The sequence below is a fragment of the Microcaecilia unicolor genome, chromosome 13 (genome assembly GCF_901765095.1).
Source record: "Microcaecilia unicolor chromosome 13, aMicUni1.1, whole genome shotgun sequence".
NCBI lineage: Eukaryota > Metazoa > Chordata > Amphibia > Gymnophiona > Siphonopidae > Microcaecilia > Microcaecilia unicolor.
Window position 1 is genome coordinate 83,474,786 of NC_044043.1, and position 25,593 is coordinate 83,500,378.

Consider the following 25,593-nt stretch of genomic DNA (forward strand, 5'->3'; position numbering starts at 1 on the left):
ACCACTACCCTCTGTCTCCTACCATTCAACCAATTTTTAACCCAATCCGTTACTCTAGGTCCTATACCGAGGGCACTCAATTTATTTCGTGTAATGTGTAAAGTACACGTATTTGCACATATTTTATGAAATATGTACATTAAATTGAGACTCTTCCTCTGTTCCTCCCAAGCTCTAGCCCAGAACATACCTACACGAGTCATTTATAAGTCACTGTGGGCTCCTTTACTAAGCAGCAGCAAATCCAACGCGGGCCTACCACTCACTATACCAGAAGTACCACCAGGCTACCACAGCAGCCCAGCGGGACTTCCCACCCCTAGTGCCATCATTTCTGGTGCTACAAAAATGTTTTTCTTTTTGTAGCGCTGGAGTGTACCCAGCGGTAATTGGACAGTGCCGCGTGTTGCCTGGTTACTGCCGGGTTAACGTGGGAACCATTACTGCCACCTCAACGGGTGGCGGTAAGGGCTCCCACTGAAATGGCTGCGTGGCAAGTGCCTTACTTGTCCCACAGCCATTTCCTGAAGGAAAGCGAGACTTCCCATTTACCAGCTGAGGTAAAAGTGGGCCTCGGCGCCGGCCCCCTTTTCCCGCAGCTCGGGAAAAAGGGGACCTGTGCTTTTACACAAGTAACTCTTGGGATAATATCGCAAAAGTTCTTCTCTGCATACAAAAAGTCCTGTCTAAATTTATCTCCACAAGGTCCACAAGGCCAATCCAGTGTACCCAACGTCCTTTCCCGTTCCAATATCACTGAACGCATTTCCTTCATATTTTAAGATCTGTACTTATTCCCTACTTTTTAAAATTGTTGCACTTTTGCCCTCTCTTCTATGACCACCACCACTGTGAGGTTATTCCATGTATCTACTACTCTTACTGTGAAGAAATATTTCCTTAGGTTACTGAGCCCGTCCAATCAGTAAAAAAATACTCAAAACGTAAGCTCAGATTCCTCACCATAAAAACTGTCATGCCTAGAATCTGAAAAATCTAGGACCGTCTGAATAAAGATTCGGGAAGTCAGTTCGCCTTCATGCCTCTGCAAATGCCCTACCGGAAGATTCCACAAACAATAAGAGGGAGGTTTCCAATTCAAACAATAGCACGATCACCTGAGACTTTGTTGATGGATTAGGCCGGCATTTAGGTCTGTGTGTTTGTGCAATGAAAGTAAGGGAGAGAAGGAGATAGGTGGTAGCCCATCAAAAGGGGCTTTTAAGAAAACAAGGAATGCCATAAAGGGTCAGACTAATGCTTTATTGAGCCCTGCCCATCATTGTGTCCCCAACACAGGCTAATTCAGATGGCTAGAAAGGAGTAACCAACAAATCCTTAGGAGGTCCAGCCTCTGTTTTTCATTGAGGTTGCATTCTCGGAGTCTACTCGCCTAAGAGTTGTCAATGTCCTATGTTATATTATAACCCACCTTCTCCCATTAAGGTCCAAAGCAAAGTCGCAAATCAAGGAATATTGCAAAAAGATATGAAATTATAGTATCATCATTTTTAGATTAAGTATTTATAAAAAAAGATATGTCTTCGAAAAAGATATGAAGATCATATTAACCAGACAATAGGTGGAAGAGAATTCCAAAGTTTAACAGACTGAAAACAGAATGAACTTTCTAAAAATCGTTTTGATCTTACACCTAAAACTAAAGAAAACCAGAGAAGACCTCGATTCACTGTGTAGCTCGCTCAACCTACTGGAGGAATCCCTAAAGCAATAATAAAACTTTTAGAAGATTGACCAGTCTTTTATAAAGTAAACAAGATATTTTAAAAATGATTCGGGCCTCCACAGGCAATCAGTGAAGCTGGATTAATAAAGGGGATGCATGATCAATCATTTTAAAAATTAATCGAGCCGCTGTATTCTGCAAAAACTGAAGTCTCCAGAAACTTGTCCAAACCTTTTTCAAATTCACTCCTGAGTGCCCAGCTCCACTGAAGCATTAATAGCTATGTTCCTTGTAAGGTTAACACTGAATTTAAATATTCACGACCCCACACCAATAGAAGCTTCCAAAAAGAAAACACTAATATAGCCCCCTCTTCATACTCATCATCAACCAGGGGTTCACTCAGTTCAGATCCAAATCTCTGGCATGGATTTTCTGATCTGGATGGGATTCTCCACTTCAAGGTCAAAGGAGACATGGCAGAGAAGATTGTGCTGTTCCAAAATAAAAGTCTCTACTGAATAAATGTCATCAAAATAACCTATTGCAGCAGGTTCTAATGTAGCTTCAAGGCAAACAAAGCTGGCACTTCTGGGACACCCTTCTTCCCTCCCCTCTCTTTGGACCTTCACTGGGCTTCATGGTCATTCCAGGACCCTTCTTAATACCTTATACTCCAAATGCTTGACTATCTCCTCTACAAATCCTTTTCTCCTCTCCACCCATGGACTTCTGGGTTAAGTATCAGTTGAACAGTTTTCTCCTCTCGAACCAGCTTCAACAAGTGAAAGGTCATACATTCCTCCACAGGGATCAGCATGGTCATCTATGTTCAATGCAACAGGACTCAAACCAGCTTCAATATGTGAAAGGTCATACATTCCTCCACAGGGACTCGTCAGCATGGTCATCTACGTTCAATACAACAGGACTCAAACCAGCTTCAATATGTGAAAGGTCATACATTCCTCCACAGGGACTCTTCAGCATGGTCATCTATGTTCAATGCAACAGGACTCAAACCAGCTTCAATATGTGAAAGGTCATCATACATTCCTCCACAGGGACTCTTCAGCATGGTCATCTACGTTCAATACAACAGGACTCAAACCAGCTTCAATATGTGAAAGGTCATACATTCCTCCACAGGGACTCTTCAGCATGGTCATCTACGTTCAATGCAACAGGACTCGGGACCAGAGACAGGCCTCCCTCCTTCTCAGGCTCAATTTCACATCTTGCCAGCAGGTTTGCTGTCTCCCCCTACTAACGGAGCAAGAAGACAGACCTGCTACTTCTCACACACCCACGGTGACCAGGGGCGTAGCTAGGTGGAGCCACGGGGGCATAGGCCCCCACAGATTTAGCCCTGGCCCCCTCTACTTTCAACCCCCGCCCGCCGCTGACCCTCTCCCGCCACTTTCGATCCCCCCTCCTGCCGCTGCCGACCCTGCCCCGCCGCCGCCAGATACCTTTGCTGGCGGGGATCCCCAACCCCCGCCAGCCGAAGTCTTCTACAGCGCCGGTCTCCGGCACCTTCGCTGATCTGTTTCTGTCAGTTCTGAATCCTGACGTCCTGCGTGCACGTCCTGTATGTAGCCCCGTGCAGGACATGCATGCAGGACGTCAGGAGTCAGATACAGATCTGCGAAGGCGCCGGAGACCGGTGCTGAAGAAGACTTTGGCCAGCAAAGGTACCTGGAGGCAGCGGCGGGAGGGTCAGTGGTTGGGGCAGGCGGGCTAAACTGTGCCCCCCCCCACCTCGGGTTCTGGACCCCCCTCCTGCCGAGGTCTGGCTATGCCCCTGCCATGGTCCCTTTATTTATGACTGCAAGCAAAGCTAAGACATTTTTGTAAAAGTTTTTTTTTCGATATATGAGATAAAAGATAAAGATTAAAGATGGGATATGAATTCGTTTTAAAGTTTCTAAAAGTTTTAAAAAAAAACACTTAAAAAATTAAAAGAATGAACTTGATTTAAAAATTATTTTGGACCTGTGAAGAGGCAAGGCGAGCTAAGAGATATTTTGGCTGTTATAAAATGAGTCGCCACTGAGGTCCATAATTAATTACATCATAAATTCATGTATATAAAACATTTTTGGAATTCAATTTTTAAACGCTGGGCTCTTGTGGGACTATCTATTCTATAAAGTAGCATGTTAAGTGCTTTAGTGTATAACTGCTAAGGAGGTAATTAACTGATACATACGTGTGTTTTGGAACAGGTATAGCGGTATCTAAGTTTTTCACAACATGTGTGTATTTCCATTAGAAAATCAGATATGTATGCATACCTTTCAGATCCTCTTGTACTACACCCACACAGGGAATAATTAACCTCTTAGTGAGCCCTCGGCAAACAAGCAAGTAGGACCCCTAACCCTATAATAAAAGTACATTTCTAAACCCCTTCCTTCTACATCTCAACTCCCAGCATAATCATATCACCCCCTAGAATAATCTCTTTCATCGACCAAACCCCCCCCCCCCCCCCCCCCAGCAGGCAGGAATCAACATGCAGTACTTCTTAATCACTGTGACCCCTTCTTCTGCACACAGAACAAGGTGACTCTATAACTAGGAACATATAAAAGCCCCACTTTTATGGTTAAGGGCCGAATATCGCACAAAAGGGTCCTTTTACTAAGCTGCTCTAAAAAGTAGCCAGCGCTGCGGCCACTTTTAGTGCAGTAATAAAATGGCCGCATTCGGCGTTTTTTTTGTAATAGCCACGCACCGTGGCCATTACCACCGGGAGCCCTTATTGCCACCTAGTTAGGAGATGTTAAGGACTCCCATAATCGGGTAACATGAGCTAATGTGTTCACGCTAAGTGATTAGCGCAGGCATGCCTACTCTCCAACCCCCAGACATGCCTCCCACATTGGAAAATAAAAAATATTTTCCAGCACAGGATTAGCACAGCGGAACACTACCATGGGGCAAGTAAAAGGGCACCTTAACCGGCTATGCTTTAGCCAGGTCCGCAAACCCGGAAATTCAATGCCGAAGCCGGACATTACACTGGCAGTGGTCAGCAAAACGCTGAGCACTTCTGGCCAGTTATCAATCCCTAAATTTATGTTTACACTGCCATGGCCTTTATAGCAAATTCCATTGGTCGCAGGGCCGCCGAGAGACAAGGCCGGGCCCGGGGCAAGGCCACCCTGCCTCCCACGCCCCCCCCCCCCCCCCCCCCCCCCGCTGCTGCTGCCCCCTGTCGCTCCCCCCGCCGCTGCTGGCCCTCGTCAAACCCCCGCCGCTGCAGTCCGTGGTCTCACATGCCTGCCTTCACGGCTCCAGGCCCCCTGCATTCGAAGCGGCAGTCGCAGATTGCCTCTCTTCTGGCCTTCCCTCCCTGTGTCCCGCCCTCGTCTGATGTAACTTCCGGTTTCCACGAGGGCGGGACACAGGGAGGGAAGGCCCAAAGAGAGGCGATCTGTGACTGCCGCTTTGAATGCAGGGGGCCCGGAGCCGAGGAGGCAGGCAGGTGAGACTGGGGACTGCAGCGCCGGCAGCCTGACCCCGGCGCCGGGCCCCCCTTGGAGGCCCGGGGAATTTTGTCCCCCCATGCCCCCCCCTCTCGGCGGCCCTGTTTGGTCACAATGCAGACGGAATGTAAGTTGGGCATCTCAGCTTACCAAAATGTCCACACTGTCTCGGCGAAGGGCAGCCTGCTCAGGCCTCTCCGGCACAGTATTAAAGATGATGGCGGTTGTGGGGCCCGTGGGCCTCATTATGGGCAAACTTAGAGATCTGAAGTCCTTCACAGCCTGTTCGACTTTCAGTTCATCACCAGGTTTGGCTAAGAAAAAAAAACCAAAATACAAAGTGTTCACTAAAATGCAACACAACGAGAGACGTAAGAGGTTTCATCAAACTATTTTTAGGATTTCTAACTGAACTCCAATTGTTGCCCTGCCCATTATGACATCTTTGGTAAACAAGTTTGCTGGCTTTTTCTGCAAGCGACACTACTCTCTAAATACACTTGATTGTTACGTAACTGAAATTATTACGTTACCTAGCAATAGCAAAAGGCATTTACTGGAATTGGAAGAAGCAGGTAAAAGGGTCAGCAGATGTAGTCCCATAAATCACAGTACACTAACAGTACCTCCTTCACAAGGAATAGGCCCAGACTTTCTTACCTTCTGAAAAATTCAACAAGTGTTTGGATTTCTTTGACATATGTTGCATCTCCAAATCATAGAGCAAGATAATCTCAAGTATGTTACAAACATTCAGAATCTACACACGGAGGATCTGGTTTTCCATAAACAGCCAACGAGGTTGGTCTATTTTCTAATTGCCAAAAACAGCAAAGATGACACACAAAAATGAACAAAAACCCAAATACCAAAAGATGAAAAAAGTAAAAAACAAAACAAGATGATACAAAAAAAATTAAAACTCAAAATTGTATTGAAATTTTGAGTTTTAATTTTTTTGTGTCGTTTTGTTTTTTCCTTTTTTCATTTTTTGGTATTTGGGTTTTTGTTAGTTCATTTTTGTGTGTCATCCTCGCTGTTTTTGGCAATTGTTATATTTTTGCGAGGACTAGTTTCTTCTGTTTTGTTGGATATGGTCTATTTTCTACCCATTATTACCACTATTCACTCATAAAAACTGAAGAGGTATACCCACATGTTTTGTCTTCTTTTCTACATATTGGTCACTTGTAAATTACAGATCTTGATCATTTAGACTCCTTGTAAATGCATACACCATTGTTAGAGACTATCCACCAATATGTCTCTGCCTTTTATACGTTATTAGCTCATGTTACCCACATCTTTGTGTATTTGTATTCTTGTACATTCGTTCTTAATATGTTATTTTGTTTTGTTTTTAATCGTTTGAAATATTTTCCTAACAACTGTTGCATTCTACATCTCTATAGAGAGTTTTTATTCCTCTTGATATACACAAATTGCATGTATGGTCTCTTACATGTTTGAATTCTGCTTACCTATTTTTAGATAAATTTTGTATTTTTTACTTTTTACTGTGTTTGCTTTTTCATATACAATGTACTGTTGTTATATTTTTATGTCTTATGTATATAACTTTTTTCCATGTATTTGTTTGTATTTGAATTCATTTATTTTTTAATTATCTATCTATGTAGAATCCTGAGGAAGGCGCTGCATGTGCCGAATCACGGTAACCTGTTGAGTCATCCTCCAATAAAGTTTTCGATCCATATCCAGCGTCTCTGGTCTGTTTCGAAGAGCCTGAGCTCTGTTCCCACTCCTTGTCTTGTCCTGTGACTCCACGTGGGATATTTGTGTTCTTTCCACTTCCTGTGGTTTTGACCCTTCCACAAACATTAATCACACAGTACCATTAAACACAGTCTGGCACATTTGAACCTTGAATCATTGTTACCCTATATTCAAACAATCTTTCTGATCCCAGCTTCAGGTGTTCAGGCTGACTGCAACCTCTGGGGCAGGGGCTTTGAAAAAAGAAAATCACAGACACTGCTCAATAGTGACTCCTTCTGGCCAGGATCAGAGGGCACATGTATCAGGTTTGTAACATAGTAAAGACATGTATGATCCTGAGGCAGACATCAAAACTTGGGCCAAAGTTGGGCCGTGGACGGTGAAATGCGACTGAACGGCTGGAGAGATAAGTGAACCTTAGAACCTTTAAGAACTATTGTTCAAGAGTATGGTTCAAGGAGTGTACACTTAACATTAAGGAGGTTTTTCAGCCTATGGTGAATGAAGGGGGCTCCCTAAGATTGAAAGAAAAATCAACAAAGGAGTATCCCATTAGCATTTGAAGCTTTTCCTCCCTTAAACATATAACAGTAAAAGAACAGCACATCACGTTTAAGATAATTGATTGGATATCTTTAGATAGCTTATCCTATACTGATATACTGTGTAAATTACAGAACATTAGCTCTTACGTGCCTTGTTGATGCTACAAATTGGCAATTACACACGTATGTGCTGGGCGCTATTCCCAAACGTATACGCCAATATCACTTAGGGGTCCTTTTACTAAGCTGCGGTAGTGCGGATGCGTCAAATTGGCGCACGCTGGGACCTTTTTTTTTTTTTTTTTTACTGCAGCAGGGAAAAAGGGCTTTTTAAAAATGGGGGCAGTTAATGGCCATGCAGTAAAATCAAAAGTAGCACACTGTTATTTACTGCCTGAGCCCTTACCGCCACCCGTTGATCTAATGATAAGAGCTCCCGCGCTACTCATGCGGTAATCAGGCAGTGCATGCCAATGTGGCTGCACTGCCGGGAATGCCCCCCCCCCCCCCCCGTTGGCCGCCCATAGGAGAAGGGTGCCCATCTCCCGATTTGTGTCGGAAGATGGGCACCCTTCCCCTTCGAAAATAAGCTGGCATTTATACCAGCCTCTGACATTGCATAAGTGCTCGCACATACCGACTTGCACTCTTCTATAACACAATATATACAGTTCACAAGAATATTTCTCTCAAAATTTGGTTTTTATTAACGGAGGAAAGGACTTCAGATGCTCTGCCTTCTCGCTGCTCTCATATATTTTGAGAAATGGCAGGTTGCCTCATATTTATTTATTTATACCCCACATTTTCCCACCTATTTGCAGGCTCAATGTGGCTTACATAGCGCCGTGGGGCAAAGCCTCCTCCGGAGAAGAAACAAATATAGAGTGATGTTATTATAAATGAAAATAGATATGTACAGACACATTAGGGAAACACAGAGAGGGAAGTTATATAAAGTTTATTAAGTTCATAACAAATTTGGGTTTCTATCCCCTCCTAGTTTGACAAGGGTGTCCCTACCAGAAGCCGAAGCCGCTATGCAGTATGCACAAGATCATTAGAGTACACGTCTCTTCACCAAACCAGTACAGTGATCTTCAGAAGAAGATTATGCAAAACTTGGTCAAGTCTTATAGTGGCCCATGGAAAGGGGCTTGCAAAAAAACCCAAAAACACTTCCTTCAGATTCAGTTTTGGTTGCTGGTATTCTGCAGAAAGAGGGCTGTCGCAGACCATTACTGCACACCATGACACATTCCAATGAGCTGCAATTCTAGAATCAGGATTTGGTTTCAGTAATTCTCAGTCCAATAGAACTAGAAGCCCCAGGATGCAACAGGAAGGGGACGAGGCGGAACGTTACACCCCATGCTTTCTAAACACTACCTTGATTGGACCTCCGCTCCGCCTGGCTTCGCTGGTAGCCGCAACGCAGAGGAATGTGGTTTCTCATTCGGCAGTGGAAAATCGGACTCGGGTGCAAATACTTAGATCGTAAGGATAGGCTTAATGTGGTTCTCCAAACGTGGATATCATCCTGCTCGCGTGCGAGGCATGCGGCTCCTTGCAGAGAGCAACTACACCGATATAGACTAGTTGTCTGTTATTATTGAATATGCTGTGAGCTCTTCACTAGTCAAAAAAACCTCCGGTTGGGTGATGAACTCTGTCACAAAAAGGCTGTCTTACTACTTGTATTTTTTTTTTTAAAGTAGAAAGGCCACTTACCTAAGCTGTAGCTGAGTTGAAAGGGAACGCTCGACAGAGAGCCCCTGTTTCGGTTCTGCTTCTTAAGGAGCAGAACCCTAGGCTACTGCATATGTCCTAAAGTAAGGAATAACAGCAATTTTGTCCACTATTGGGAAGGGAAATGGGGCTTGATATACCACCTTTCTGAGGTTTTTGCAACTACATTCAAAGCGGTTTACATATATTCTGGTACTTATTTGTACCTGGGGCAGCGGAGGGTTAAGTGACTTGCCCAGAGTCACAAGGAGCTGCAGTGGGAATCGAACCCAGTTCCCCAGGATCAAAGTCTGCTGCACTAACCACTAGGCTACTCCTCCACTCATTCTACCAATAAGAGCTAACCTCATCAGTGATGTCACAATGGCTTGATTGCCCAATACTTGACTCACTTCTGATATTGTGATGTCATAAGGGAAAGGGGAAAAGGGAAATGGGACTTGATATACCACCTTTCTGAGGTTTTTGCAACTACATTCAAAGCGGTTTACATATATTCAGGTACTTATTTTGTACCAGGGGAAATGGAGGGTTAAGTGACTTGCCCAGAATCACAAGGAGCTGCAGTGGGAATCAAACCCAGTTCCCCAGGATCAAAGTCCGCTGCACTAACCACTAGGCTACTCCTCCGCTCCTATTGCTGTCATAGGTTTGCTGTTTAGCACTCATAATTTTGCGCCTAATTTTTGGTGCATTTTCTTCAATCTATCCTTTGGCGTAACTGTGGATGCCTAACTGTAGGCCTGTCAATGCTGACTTATGCTAGTGTTCTTTAATGGGCCTTTATAGAATTGGCGCTAAGCAAATGCATTGGGACGCCTAAATCTTTGTAAGATGGGGCAGCTACAGGTGCGAGTCCCACCACTTTCATATGGAAACTGCCTGATTAGTGTATATCTCTAAACTGGCTGCCGCTGTACATTTCATCAGACACATGTGCACTCATGCAGGCATTTTAGGCTCTACGTCAGGAGAGCCTTTTCTAAAAAAAAAAAAAAAAATCACCCTGGAATTGAGCACATCCCGATTTCTCCATTCTGTGCAAAGTGGGTGGACTGTGACTCTTTTGAGCATCAGAAGGACTGTCTCAGCAACTGTAACACCCTTAAGATTGTACAGGTGATACTGGCAAACTACTGGTACACGGAAGTGAGTACATCCCCCAACAGCAGCTGTAAGCAAAGTTCACAGCAGGCGTCTGCCCGTGACTCAGGTTTACCACAGGCTACAACATGAGTGTTTCCTACCATGGAAAACGGCTCACAGCCTGTTAGGGGATTTACTCCCAAGCTAGACAGAGGCGAGTGATGTCATGTATGAATTTCTAGGCCACTGATCTCTTACTCATTTTGGTGATATTCTACATTCTAATTCAAATCATGATTTGCAGGACATCCCGGGGACACTAGTTAAGGGTAATTTAGCCAGACTCAAAAGTTCATATTGGCACTGCCTGATACAGACTATTCCAGGAGCTAAACTCAGACCTCTATGACAGTGTTTCCCAAATCCAGTCCTGAAGTACCCCTTGCCAGTCAGCTTTTCAGGAAATCCACAATGAATATGCATGAACTTGATTTGCATACACTGCCTCCATTATATGCAAATCTCTTTCATGCATATTCATTGTGGATATCCTGAAAACCTGACTGGTAAGGGGTACTCCAGGACCGAACTTAGGAGACACTGCTCTAGGATAGGGTATGGGATCATCAAAAGCAGAGTGCAGTGGGCCACAGCAGGGCTTTTTTTGAGGGGGTACTTGGGGGTACTGAGTACCGGCACCTTTTCCATTGTCTGCTAAAATTGGCCCATGAACCCCAAGTTTGAGCTCAGGCTCTACACACCCATTCTGCCTTGTCATAGATTCTGTGACTGGTTGCAGGGGGCCTAGCTATTGTGGGGAGGGTCCCTCAGTGATCACCCCACCCCTGAAGGGTGACCTAGCATTTGAGTACCAGCACCTTTTTTGCTAGAAAAAAATGCACTGCACAGATGGAACAAAAAAGCGGAGCCTTAGGGCGTAGAAAGAAGAATTTATTAAAGGACTCAACACAGCCCATGTTTTATTTTATTTGTTACATTTGTATCCCACATTTTCCCACCTAATTGCAGGCTCAATGTGGCTTACATAGTACCGGAGAGGTGTTTGGTGACTCCGGTGTAAACAAATACAAAGTGATGTTGTGGTAAGATATCGTTCATGTGGCCCAACCACATTAGGGAATCGTACAACGGAAGAGTTGTGTTATGTCCATTACGCACTTTAGTTTTGTTGTGTTGCAGGGATCAGGCATTTATGTTGGATTGGTAGGTTAGGTTAGGTGATCGTACGTCTTGGCAAGGTGCCGGCATCAGGGTTCATACAGTAACCTCAATTCAGATTGCTTCCTGTACAGTTCAGCAACAAATGTATTCTACATCAAAACAGCACAGCTGTCCTTTTCGTGCAGCCATCATAATAGGAGGATGCCAATGGCTTGGGTGCCTAGAACAAACACAGGCAAATACATCTGGATGGGTATTCATTGTGGGCACCATGCTTGTCTGCTTTTCTCCTAGCAGAGACAGCCTTAATTACATAGGCATCCCTACCCTGCCATAAACTTCTCTGAATTGCCATTAAATCAGCTGGAACATACATGGAAGAGCAGATGTCCATCACAATATTTACTTTACTTAATTTTGACTTTCTATACCGGCTAACCTGGCAACAGAACAAGGCAGTGTAGAATCGCTAATGGATGAAAATGAAAGGAAATACAAGAGCCGATAGGAAAGGTGGGGAAACACTCTCGCTCAGTCCCAGGGATAGGGAAGGCAGGGAAAATACAACAAAGAGAAAGGGGGGAGGTAAGGGAGGGAGAGGAGCAGCAGGACAAACTTTGGAGGGACCAAGCTGCAGCATTAAAGGCCTGTTGGAATAACCAGTTCTTCAAGGCCTTTTTAAAAAAACGATAGGGAAGATTTGCCCCTGATCTCTAGGGGAAGGTTATTCCAGTGGAAAGGAGCAGCAAAAGTAAAAGGCACAATGCCTAGTCCTTTCCTGTTGGGCTGATTTTGGGCCTGGGAGAACCAAGCAGTGATTGTTGATAAAACGAAGCGTCTAAGCTGGGGTGTAGGAAATGCTCAGGTTGTTGAGGTAAGGGGGAGATCTAAAACAGAAGGCCTTAAAAGTCAGAAATAGTCATTTATAGATCAGTTGATAAGGAATGGGGGAACCAGTGGTGCTCTTTCAACGAAAGGAAAACATGATCTGTTCTTTTTTGTAGTCTTTATAGTCTTTAGATTATATTACAGTAGTCCAATTTCGAGGTCAAGAGGTAGATGAGTGGAGCATGGAAAGAACTATGTGAAAAGAAAGACCTAACTGATCTAAGTTGTCTTAATATAAAGAAGCCTGATCTTAGGACCGAAGAAATTTGTGGAGAAAACAAGAGATTAGTATCCAATGTGACTCCTAAATAGTGGAAGGAATCAACTGGGTTAACTAGATCCGAGGAGGTTAAGAGAAAGAGTTGGTCTTGATAGTCGGTTGATAATCCGGCAAGCAATGGTCTTATTAGGATTTAGAATAAGTCTGATTGTGGATAACCAATTGGCAACACAGTTGAGACACGTCTGCAGGGAAGAAATGGAAAGGGAATCTAAATCAGTGTAGTGCAAGAGAAGAATATCGTTAGCGTACAAATATGTTGAAATGTTATGATCATGGATTAAGGTGGCAAGGGGGCTCAGAAAGAGGTTAAAAAGGAGAGGGGAGAGGATAGAGCTTTGAGGCACACCACAGTGAAGGTAATGGGGATGCAAGGATGAAGAGGGGGTGACTACTGTGAAAGTGCGGTCAGATAGAAAATGAGGAAAATCATTATAGAACAATGCCCGAGAGGAAAATCATTGTAGAACAATGCTCGAGATGAAAACCACTGTAGAATAGAACAGTGCCCGAGAGCAAAACCATTGTAGAACAGTGCTCGAGAAGAAAACCATTGTAGAACAGTGCCCGAGAAGAAAACCACTGTAGAACAGTGCCCGAGAGGAAAACCATTGTAGAACAGTGCCCGAGAAGAAAACCTTTGTAGAACAGTGCCCGAGAGGAAAACCATTGTAGAACAATGCCCGAGAAGAAAACCTTTGTAGAACAGTGCCCGAGAGGAAAACCATTGTAGAACAGTGCCCGAGAAGAAAACCTTTGTAGAACAGTGCCCGAGAGGAAAACCTTTGTAGAACAGTGCCCGAGAGGAAAACCATTGTAGAACAGTGCCCGAGAAGAAAACCTTTGTAGAACAGTGCCCGAGAGGAAAACCTTTGTAGAACAGTGCCCGAGAGGAAAACCATTGTAGAACAGTGCCCGAGAAGAAAACCTTTGTAGAACAGTGCCCGAGAAGAAAACCTTTGTAGAACAGTGCCCGAGAGGAAAACCTTTGTAGAACAGTGCCCGAGAGACCCAGAGTACATAAGCGATTCACAAGAAGAGAGTGATCAATCAGGTCAAAGGCAGTGGAAAGGTACAAGGAAATAGCAAGAGCACAGCATCCTTTGTCTAGGCTGAAATGGATTTTGCTAAAAACAGCAGAAAGAATAGTTTCAGTACCGAAATGTGATCAAAAACAGACTGTCGTGGATGTAGAGCCAGGGTTTTAGCTGCAAAAGAGGAAAGCTGAGAGAAAACAACCTTTTCTAAAAGTTTACGCAAGAAACAAAGACTGGAAACAGGTCGAGAGTGTACTGCAACGGCATCCAGCTACACCTACCAAACCATGCTGACGACTTGTGGTACATACATCCCTTAATCCACCCTTCCTATGTTAATTCTCTTCCCCCCAGTTTGAAGAGATTAATAAAACAAAGTTCTGCTGATATATATTTCCTAGCTGGGAAGTCTACTAAGAAGCCCTGGCACGTGGGACCCAGTTAGGGCTTCTGAGTGATGCAGGAGGAATGTAACCTATTCATCAAGTATTACTTTATAACATACCAGCACATGTTGGCAGGAAACAATTATTCGACTCACCCAGTCTGCCAGGTTAGCTCTAACAACACTAGTCTAGGTAAGCATGTATGCCAGATACCAGCCTAGGTTGCCCCCACTGCTTCATTTCCATCTCCTGGCCTCTAGGGATCCTGTCTTTACCCCATGGTTATTTAGGGTCATGGATTTGATATACTACCTTTCTGTGATACAACCAAAGAGGTCTACATTTATAATATAAAGGTTCTTCCTCTGTCCCTAGAGGGCTCACAGTCTAAGCTTTTGTACCTGGAGCAATGGAGGGTTACGTGACTTGCCCAAGGTCACATGGAGCTGCAATGGGAATCAAACCCAGTTCCCAGATCCTCATCCCAGTACACTAACCATTAGGCTACGCCTCACTACCATTTTTATTTCACTGGGAAGGTGTCCTAGACATCCCCCACCCCTTTCTTCCCTGCCCCTGTTCTTTACCACTGCTCTCCGTATGTAAAAGGTGTCATGAGTTTGGTTAGTGCCGCCTCTAGGCTATTTCAGATATCCACCACTTTCTCAGTACATTAATATTTTCCACAACTTTCTATCAGCCTCTTTCCTTCCTATTTCAAGTCCTGACCCCTGGTTCTTGAATTTGTTTTCCTCTGGAAAATGACACATTTAGTCTTCTGTCATACCTACCCTCTTCTATTTTCTTTCCTCCACTCCACATATTTTGAGTTCCTTACGCCTCTGTATAGGGTTTGTACACCATACGCCTGGAACAGACTTCCTGAGTCAATACGTCAAGCTCCATCTCTGGCCATCTTCAAATCTAGGCTAAAAGACCACCTTTTAACACCTAGCTCCTATTCACTTGTTCAGTACCCATGTCTGTTTTGTCATTCCCACTTTAAGTTATTCCCTTATTTATTTATTTGCTACATTTGTACCCCACATTTTCCCACCTATTTGCAGGCTCAATGTGGCTTACATTATATTGCAAAGGTATAATTATGAACAGAATACGTCTAGTAGCACTATAAAAATGAGAAGAAGTAGTAGTACATAAGTACATAAGTACATAAGTAGTGCCATACTGGGAAAGACCAAAGGTCCATCTAGCCCAGCATCCTGTCACCGACAGTGGCCAATCCAGGTCAAGGGCACCTGGCACGCTCCCCAAACGTAAAAACATTCCAGACAAGTTATACCTAAAAATGCGGAATTTTTCCAAGTCCATTTAATAGCGGTCTATGGACTTGTCCTTTAGGAATCTATCTAACCCCTTTTTAAACTCCGTCAAGCTAACCGCCCGTACCACGTTCTCCGGCAACGAATTCCAGAGTCTAATTACACGTTGGGTGAAGAAAAATTTTCTCCGATTCGTTTTAAATTTACCACACTGTAGCTTCAACTCATGCCCTCTAGTCCTAGTATTTTTGGATAGCGTGAACAGTCGTTTCACATCCACCCGATCCATTCCACTCATTATTTTATACACTTCTATCATATCTCCCCTCAGCCGTCTCTTCTCCAAGCTGAAAAGCCCTAGCCTTCTCAGCCTCTCTTCATAGGAAAGTCGTCCCATCCCCACTATCATTTTCGTCGCCCTTCGCTGTACCTTTTCCAATTCTACTATATCTTTTTTGAGATACGGAGACCAGTACTGAACACAATACTCCAGGTGCGGTCGCACCATGGAGCGATACAACGGCATTATAACATCCGCACACCTGGACTCCATACCCTTCCTAATAACACCCAACATTCTATTCGCTTTCCTAGCCGCAGCAGCACACTGAGCAGAAGGTTTCAGCGTATCATCGACGACGACACCCAGATCCCTTTCTTGATCCGTAACTCCTAACGCGGAACCTTGCAAGACGTAGCTATAATTCGGGTTCCTCTTACCCACATGCATCACTTTGCACTTGTCAACATTGAACTTCATCTGCCACTTGCACGCCCATTCTCCCAGTCTCGCAAGGTCCTCCTGTAATCGTTCACATTCCTCCTGCGACTTGACGACCCTGAATAATTTTGTGTCATCGGCGAATTTACCTCACTAGTTATTCCCATCTCTAGGTCATTTATAAATACATTAAAAAGCAACGGACCCAGCACAGACCCCTGCGGGACCCCACTAACTACCCTCCTCCACTGAGAATACTGGCCACGCAATCCTACTCTCTGCTTCCTATCTTTCAACCAGTTCTTAATCCATAATAATACCCTACCTCCGATTCCATGACTCTGCAATTTCTTCAGGAGTCTTTCGTGCGGCACTTTGTCAAACGCCTTCTGAAAATCCAGATATACAATATCAACCGGCTCCCCATTGTCCACATGTTTGCTTACCCCCTCAAAAAAATGCATTAGATTGGTGAGGCAAGACTTCCCTTCACTAAATCCGTGCTGACTTTGTCTCATCAGTCCATGTTTTTGTATATGCTCTGCAATTTTATTCTTAATAATAGCCTCCACCATCTAGTAGTGTTTGGGATTCCGGAATCTTGCTACTCTTTGGGATTCTGCATGGAATCTTGCTATTCTCTGGGATTCCGGAATCTTGCTACTCTTTGGGATTCTGCATGGAATCTTGCTATTCTCTGGGATTCCGGAATCTTGCTACTCTTTGGGATTCTGCATGGAATCTTGCTATTCTTTGGGATTCTGCACAAAATCTTGCTATTCTTCGGGATTCTAGAATCTTGCTACTCTTTGTCCTTATCCCTTGTCCTGGGGTTTGTCTGTCTTGATTAGTTTGTAAGCTCTGTCGAGCAGGGACTGTCTCTCTCAATAATCAGTGTACAGCGCTGCGTATGTCTAGGAGCATTATAGAAATTATACGAAGTAATAGTAGTACAGTGCATTCCATTTAAGTGCACATCAGATAATCGCATGCTCTGTTCGAATGCATGCCGTACTTCGGTCCCGTTTTTGGCGCCATCAATTTCTATGGGGACAAACTTCGGTTTAGCGCAGCACTGATAAGTGCAAGATTCGCTTATATGCATGGTTTAAGACCACTCCTCTGCAGGAAAGACTCCGCATAAGCGCGCGCACGGAATATGGAAGCCAATTGGCACATGACAAAGGGGTGATAAATTAGAAATCTCATTGGTTAACTGCCACAGGCAGAATAAGCAAAAGAATGTTGTTAGAGTGTACACTGGAGTCGGAGTCGTCGTCATCGCGCAACTGTAAGACTTTAACACTGTCTGAACGAATGGAAGTTCTTAAAAAATTAGAAAAAGTCAAGCATCTATTGCTAAAGAATATGGTGTCAATCTCAGTCAAATTTCACGTATCTTGAAGCAGAAAGATCAGCTTCTGGAAGACTGGCAAAACAATACAAATCCACACAGGAAACGTAAACGGGCGAGGAAAGCTGAGGAAGTAGAAGATGCTCTTCTTCGGTGGTTTTCTCAAGTCAGGAGCAGACAGTTTCCTGTCAGTGGTCCACTGCTTATGGAGAAAGCTAATCAGCTAGCTGAAAGTCTTGGACTAACTGAATTCAAAGCCACTGTTGGATGGTTAGAAAGATGGAAGGAGAGGAACAACATAAAATTCAAGAAACAGCATGGTGAAAAACAAGACGCTTATGACTTTGGTGCTGAAAATTGGGTTGTTTCAGTTCATCCTACCATCTTGAATGAGTTTGCACCTCGTGACATTTTCAATGCTGGTGAAAACGGTCTCTACTGGTGAGCAATTCCTGATGGAACACATGCATTCAAACAAGCCGAAACTACAGGAAGTAAAACGTCGAAGGACCGACTGACGATCCTCCTTTGCTACAATATGGATGGGAGTGAGAAGCTGGAACTCATTGTCATTGGAAAGAGCAAACAGCCCCGTTGCTTCAAGAATGTTAAGCGACTTCCTGTGTTATACAAGGCTAACGCAAATTCATGGATGACTGGGGAAATTTGGAAGCAGTGGCTAAAGAAGTTAGACACTAGAATGCGGGCACAAAAGCATCAGATTTTGTTCCTTTGTGATAATTGTGCTGCACACAGTGATGATGTCAGGCTGTCTAACGTCAAGGTGGTCTTCCTGCCATCAAACACTACCTCTCTAATCCAACCTATGGATCAGAGCATAATAGCCAATTTGAAAAAACATTATCGGGCTCTTGAGCTACGTCATCTGATGAGCGTTATGGATGACCAAAATGGCAAGGATAAACGTGCTGTTGAACTGGCTTGTAATCTATCACTGTTGGATTCCCTACATATGCAGAAAGAAGCCTGGAATCATGTTACACAGGCAACCATTGTGAACTGCTACAAGTGGGCAAGCTTTGTTAGGGATGTAGAAAGGGACGAAACATGCAGCTGTTGCAAATGCGTCAGATGAACAGGATATTGACATCCCAGCCGGTGTTACTGAAGAGGCGTTTCATCACTACATAGCTGTTGATTACGATCTACAAACAGCTGACGACAGCACTGATGTTGAGATATGCACCTACACTCAGGCAATGGCTGATGATGAAACAGATGATGAAATCAGCAGCGAGCAACATGCTGAAGAAATTCAACAACCTCCTGTCACTTTTGCAAGAGAGCTGGAGAGTCTCAACACCATGTGGGCCTATCTGGAGGCCACTGGATGTCAGTGCTATGACAGTTTTTACCATCTGGCAGACGTAGTCTATGGAACTCACAGACACAAGAGTGTACAGAGGGCTATGACTGATTACTTCAAGTAAGCCTAACGTCAGTTAACAGAGACTGTATACTGTACGTATAATAAACAGTGGTAACATCCTATTTTTGAATAAAGTATCAGCAATTACAACATGCCAGCAAAAAGCAGTGCCCAGTGGCACCAAGTATGCAGTTCCCTTCTCAGAAAGCCTCAATTATCTGCTGTAAGCAGAAAGGTTTCAAAAGACATTTCAGTGGAGAAGAAAACAGAACAAAACGGGGGAGAGAAATTCATTCTTAAAATTCAGAATGTAAAATTAATTGGTCAAAGAACGCAAATGTTCACCTCATCTCAAGAGCAGGCCTGCCGAGGGGGGGGGGGAGGGGGAGGCAAAATTTCCAGGGTCCAGCCAGCACTGGCAAGCTTCTTCCTGCCTGCCTGCTTCCGGGTCTGTCTCTTTCCTTCTCCTATGTACCAGGAGGACCTGGATGATTCTACTAACACGATAGCCATACTGGGTCAGATCAATGGTCCATCTAGCCCAGTATCCTGTTTCCAGCAGTGGCCAATCCAAGTCACAAGTGCATGACAAAACCCAAATAGTAGCAACATTCCAGAATCCAAAAGAGTAACAAGATTCCAGAACCCAAAAAATAGCAACATTCCATGCTACCGATCCCAGGGCAAGCAGTGGCTTCCCCCATCTTAATAACAGACTATGGACTTTTCCTCCAGGAACTTGCTCAAACTTTTTTTTAAACCCAGATACGCTAACTGCTGTTACCACATCCTCCGGCAAAGAGTTCCAGAGCCGAACTATTTGTTGAGTGAAAAAAAATATGCAGCCCTATTTATCCGATTAACTTATCTGGTGAAGCGCTACATATCGGAACTTAATCAAATGTGCTGGCTCCATCCTTAAACCACCTAAAAAATAGCCGGTTCCGGCTTAAGCATTGACCAGGTGTATTCAGCAGCGCTATCTGGTTAAGAGCCGCTGAATATATCCAGTTAGCCTTGGACATGCAATTTAAACAGCCAGAAGCGTCTCCTGGCCATGTAAATCGCTTTGAATATTGACCCCTAAAAGTAGGCACATTGATGCCAACCTATACTAGCATTTTATAATGTCAATTATGAACTTAAGCGCTATTATAGAACATCTGCACTACCCACTTAATTTTGGAGAGTAATTGGTGGCGTCTTGTTACAGTGGTCTTTTACTTAGGTGCGCTGGCGTTTTTAGCATGCACTAAAAAGAGGCGTATGCTAAAGACGCCCATAGTAATACATTGGCACCTTTAGCGTTTAGCACATGCCTACTATTAGCGTCAGCTAAAAACGCCAGCATGCCTTAGTAAAAGACCCCCAAAATTTCCTCCTTTGTGCCTACGAAAGCTCTGTAAATTATCACTCGTACACTCCTGTCTCTCCAACTAAGATAGATTTTACGTTAGGTGCTTAACATGGCCAAAACCGAGCTTCTCATCTTTCCCCCTAAACCCACCTCTCCTCTCCCCCCCTTTCTCTATTTCTGTGGATGGCACTCTCATTCTCCTTGTCTCGTCTCATCAGCTCGTAACCTTGGGGTCATCTTCGACTCCTCTCTCTCCTTCTCTGCTCACATTCAGCAGATTGCCAAAACCTGTCGTTTCTTTCTGTATAACATCAGCAAAATCCATCCCTTCCTCTCTGAGCACTCTACCAGAACCCTTATCCACACTCTTATCACCTCTCGCCTAGATTATTGCAACCTGCATCTCACCGGCCTCCCACTTAGCCAGCTCTCTCCTCTTCAATCAGTCCAAAACTCTGCTGCGCGACTCATTTTCCGCCTGAGTCGCTATGCTCACATTAGCCCTCTCCTCAAGTCACTTCACTGGCTCCCTATCCGTTTCCGCATTCAATTCAAACTTCTCTTACTGACCTATAAGTGCATTCACTCTACCTCTCTCCCCAGTACCTCTCTACTCTTGTCTCTCCCTATGCCCCCCCCCCCCCGGGTACTCCGTTCTGTGGATAAATCTCTCTTATCTGTCCCCTTCTCCTCTACTGCTAATTCCAAACTCCGTTCCTTTTATCTCGCTGCACCTCATGCCTGGAATAGACTTCCCAAGCCTGTACTTCTAGCCCCGTCTTTGGCCGTTTTCAAATCCAGGCTAAAAGTCCACCTGTTTAACGCTGCTTTTGACTCCTAACCACTACTCACTTGCCCTGTACCCTTTTATCCCCACCTCTTTAATTCCCTTACCTCTTAGTTGTTCTGTCTGTTTGTCTGTCCTATTTAGATTGTAAGCTCTTTGAGCAGGGACTGTCTTTTCATGTATGGTGTACAGCGCTGCGTATGCCTTGTAGCGCTATAGAAGTGATAAGTAGTAGTAGTAGGTGCTGGACCCTGTTCCGGTCACTGTAATGTCTGCAAGGGCTGCACAGAGTGTGAACGGAAGACTCTCATGGAAAAAGTCATCAGACGATGACCATAAAGTCTCTGGGTTCACAACATTTGCTCAAGAAAGAAAAGGCATGTCAAACACAGTAATAAGGAAACGTAAGTCATAATAAATAGGATGTCAGTCTTTTCAAAGTTTTCTGCTGATTTATCGTACACGTGTTGCAGAATTGCTTAAATGCACCCCATCCTTTTCCCACGACTGGCCATAGGCATTGAAAAAGGGCCAACAGTTTTGAAAGCAGGATAGAGTCAATGATACTTAAGAAATTTCTGCATGCCAGTGTAACAAGGTAACATATATCCAGCCCATAAAGTGTTTCAGCTCCAGATCAGAAAAGCGTTAAGTCCAGCTGGCAAGACAGAAGAAAAATTAGACACCTACCTATCTAGAGACGAGAACTGATGCATTTCCAAAAAAAAAAAAAGGTCTTCAAGCCATTGAATTTTGATGCAAAGTAAAAGAGTTTACTGAAAGCGAACCTTTACCTGGAATTAACGTCTAGAAAGAGAAAAAAACCTAGCACCTGTATGCTAATGAGCAAGCTTAGCCAATAAGAGCCCTGATCTGCTGTCATGATGTGACGGTGAAAATGCATGTTACAGCAAGCCTGGTCTTTCAAAGAAATGCTTCGCCTGGGTTTGGCACAAATATGACCAGGATCTCAACAGATGTAAATGAATGTGAAAGGGAAAATGAAAAGATTTATAGCATTGCCAATGCTGCATCCGTTTCTTTCTAGTTTGCTGAAGGTCGGCCAAACAGGTCTTAGCTTCCTGGAACTGTCACAATTTGGCACTTTGGACCCTCACATTATCGTATACTATACTTGCAGCCATCTTCCTAATCAGTTTAAGACAGAGATTACTTGATGCCAATCACTAAGAGCTGCAGGACAGGTCAGTGTTCAGCATATCCACAATAAATGATCATCACAGGGCCAATTCATCAGTCTTCTACCCATCAAGAGAGAATAGGGGAAAAGCTTTAGTGGAATCAGCCGACATGTATTTGCATATATTTGCCCTGTGTATACACAACAAATGTCAAAAAAGCGAGCTTAATAACAGTATAGGTTCAGCAAATAAAAAATGGAAGAACGGGGGAGAAGACCTCAGAAAGTTGTGGCCCCCAGCAACAATGCTGGAACATTCAAAACTTGATGGTCACAGCTCATTTTCTTTAATCATTGGTCAGAAAAACACCCGGTCCAACCTATATGCGTTGTAGCAACACTATGAATTTATTCCGTTTTTTTCTTTGCTTAAGTGTACAAAAATAGCATATGATTGCAAAGTAAACATACTCCACCACATTGCTATGATAAAAAAAATGTTAGAAATTCAACTTAGCTGACTGAGCATGACTGCATATAGCATCCCAGGCAGGCATCCGAAACCGACGGACCCGTTTCACTGTGGGGTGATCACAGCGATGTGGTGGAGTATGTTTATTTTGCAGTCACCTGCTATTTTTGCGCACTCAGGTTCTTAGATATCCCTAATGAATATGCGTAATCTAGATTGGCATGCGGTTGAAGCAATGTGCATTCAAATCTATCTAATATATATTCATTAGGAATATCCTTATATCCCAAGCGGCTCGGTATCCACAGGAACTGGAAGTTTCCTTCACCTGCGAATTATCCAAAGAACCTGAGTGGATTTGTTTCCATAGACTGGAAGTTGCCTACCCGTGACAGTTCTTATGTTGGTACATACGCAACAAATAATTCAATCTTCTCAAGACCAAAATGTCTGCTAGAAATTTGGCAATATAAAAAAAAAAGATTTCACACAAACCTCAGGGTTACATAAAGTCTCTACTTTTCAATAAAGCCTCTCTTACCTTTAACTTTAAGGTAATGACCTCCAAATCTATATGCTTCAAAGTTGAGAAGGAGTGGCGTGTTGGATTGGTCAAGGAAAATATCCACTTTATTTAACTCAATCCCCTTTCTCTCGAAAACTGGTAATAGCACCTCGCTGAAAGACAAAATGCACATTTTGTGGAAATCAGTTGATGCATGGCTAAATTTATTAAGGGGGAGGGGGTCATTTAGTAATGGTTAGGGCATGCTAATGCCATCAATATGTGTTATCTGTCAGAGGGCTCATTTTATACAATTGACCCCGTGGCAGATAGCATGTAGCAGTCAACATTAAGCCAGCAGCGTTCAGTGTTTTGCTGACCACTGCCGGCGTTCTTCCTTGATATTCAATGCCGGGTCCTGTCCAGGCTTTAGCACTGAACATCCGGTTCTGCGGAGTCGGCAAACGCATAACCAGTTAAGTACGATATTCAGCACATAACCGGCTGTGGGTTACCGCATAAAGATAGGACTGACTTTTATGTGGTTAACCTGGTCCGTTAAGTTCTGAATATCAGCACTTAACTAGCCAAGTCCTGATTCTGCCCCCAAAATAACCAGTTTTGAGTTTGCCAACTGCTAATTTTCAGTGGCGATTCTAGCTCGTTAAATCGCTTTGAATATTGACCCTGTATTGTACAGTAAAGAAAAGTATTAATTCTTTTCTCTGTACTGATAAACAAAGCCCATTTGCACTTACGACATGTCCTTCTGCTGAATAGCACAGGGGGACCGTATTTTCAGAATAAAACAGTAGAGGGTCAGACATACTAAGAGGTCTGCCTCATTTTGGGGCCTATCATGTTAGCTGTTCAATGTGGGAATTACCATACACTAACAGTTCCAGTATCTGTTAAATATTGGTGAATGCTAAATCCTGCATCAAGCAGCTAATGTAGAAAGCAGGGTTTTGAGACAGCAAATGGAAGGGAATAGCACCTTACAGTTAATGTGTGGGTGTTACCATGTGTTACCGGAAGAAAAGAACCAGCCTCCACAGCTCTCCAGTCCAAACAGCAGAAATGACACAAATCGCACTAACAAGAGTTTGAATAGTTTTACTGCTGTAATTGTCCAACTGACTTATTCTTGTTTTATACTGATTTGAGCGAATTCCTTCAAAAAGGCAGTAAATAAATCCTAATAACTAACAAATAAATATGAGTAATGGTGCCACAAGCTTTTTTTTTATAAGTACAAAAAGACTCAACACGGGTCATGTTTCGGCCTCCTTCAGGCACTTAAGTCTGGCCATCAAATCACTAATTCAACCAGGGGCGTAGCCAGACCTCGGCGAGAGGGGAGGGCCAGAGCCCGAGGTGGGGGGGCACTGTTTAGCCGCCGACCCCCTCCACCGACCCCCCCTCGCTGCCACCGACCCCCCCCCCTGCCACTTTGGACCCCCCTGCCGCCGCAACCGCAAACCCTCCCCCCCCCCCCCCGCCACCACCACTTTGGACCGCTGCCGCAACCGCAAACCCCCCTCCCCCCCGCTGCCGCATCAGGTAGCTTGTTTGCTGGCAGGGGTCCCCAATCCCCGCCAGCCGAAGAGTCTTCTTCATCGCCGGTCGACTCTGGCGCCTTCATTGTGGGATCATCTGTTTCTGTTTCATTATGTCCTGCACGGGGCTACATGCATGGTGCAGGACGTAAGGCGTCAGAAACAGATGATCCCACAATGAAGGCGCCAGAGTCGACCGGCGCTGAGGAAGACTCTTCAGCTGGCGGGGATTGGGGACCGCTGCCAGCAAACTATGCATATTTACATTTTTTATTTAAAGAAAAAAAAAAGCTGCAATATTTTTTTTCTTTTTCTGTTTTTACATCAACTAAAGATCATCCCCCTGCTACTCAAAACCATATAACCGGCCCAGAAGGCCACCTGGCTGGTTAAATGGTACATAGTTAGCTACCCAGCAATATTCGGTGGGGGATAACCGGCTATCTCCCAATGAATATTGCAGGTTAGCAGCTAGCCGATTATATCCCCCGATATAACCAGATATATGCCGATTTTTTAAAGCCAGTTTAGCAGCCATATTGGGCTGCGTGAAAACGTGGGTTATCTTTGGCTGGTTTAAAGATAGCCGGCTAGCGCTGAACATTGGCTTAGCCAGGTATCTTTAAACCGGCCAAAAATAAATTGAATATTCAATGCCAGTCACCGGAAATGGCCCAGCATTGAATATACGGGGCTCAGCGCTGACTGCAGGAGTTGGCCAACAACTTCAGAAATTTTAGAACAAGGCCAATGCCGGGCAGACTTCTACGGTCTAAGCCCTAAAAATGGCAAGGATGAATCAAGATCAAGAATACATATGATGTATCAATCATGCCATATGTACTGAGTTTATCTTATTCGCAGTCTGGATGGACCATACAGGTATTTATCTGCCGTCATCTACTATGTTACTATGGCACTTACTCCACCCCTGGACTGCCCACAAAATA

The 25,593-nt window shown here is 44.1% G+C and overlaps 1 protein-coding gene across 2 annotated transcripts in view; it reads right to left on the reverse strand.

The window, feature by feature from the left end:
• PLEKHG5 (pleckstrin homology and RhoGEF domain containing G5) overlaps positions 1-25,593 on the reverse strand; it is a 197,965-nt gene that overhangs the window by 111,458 nt on the left and 60,914 nt on the right. For both annotated transcript variants that reach the window (XM_030222518.1, XM_030222519.1), the window contains exons 6-7: positions 23,121-23,257; positions 5,332-5,495 (exon numbers count right to left, since the gene is read on the reverse strand). In XM_030222518.1, coding sequence (XP_030078378.1) covers positions 5,332-5,495; positions 23,121-23,257 — 301 coding nt within the window. The remainder of the gene's footprint in view (positions 1-5,331; positions 5,496-23,120; positions 23,258-25,593) is intronic.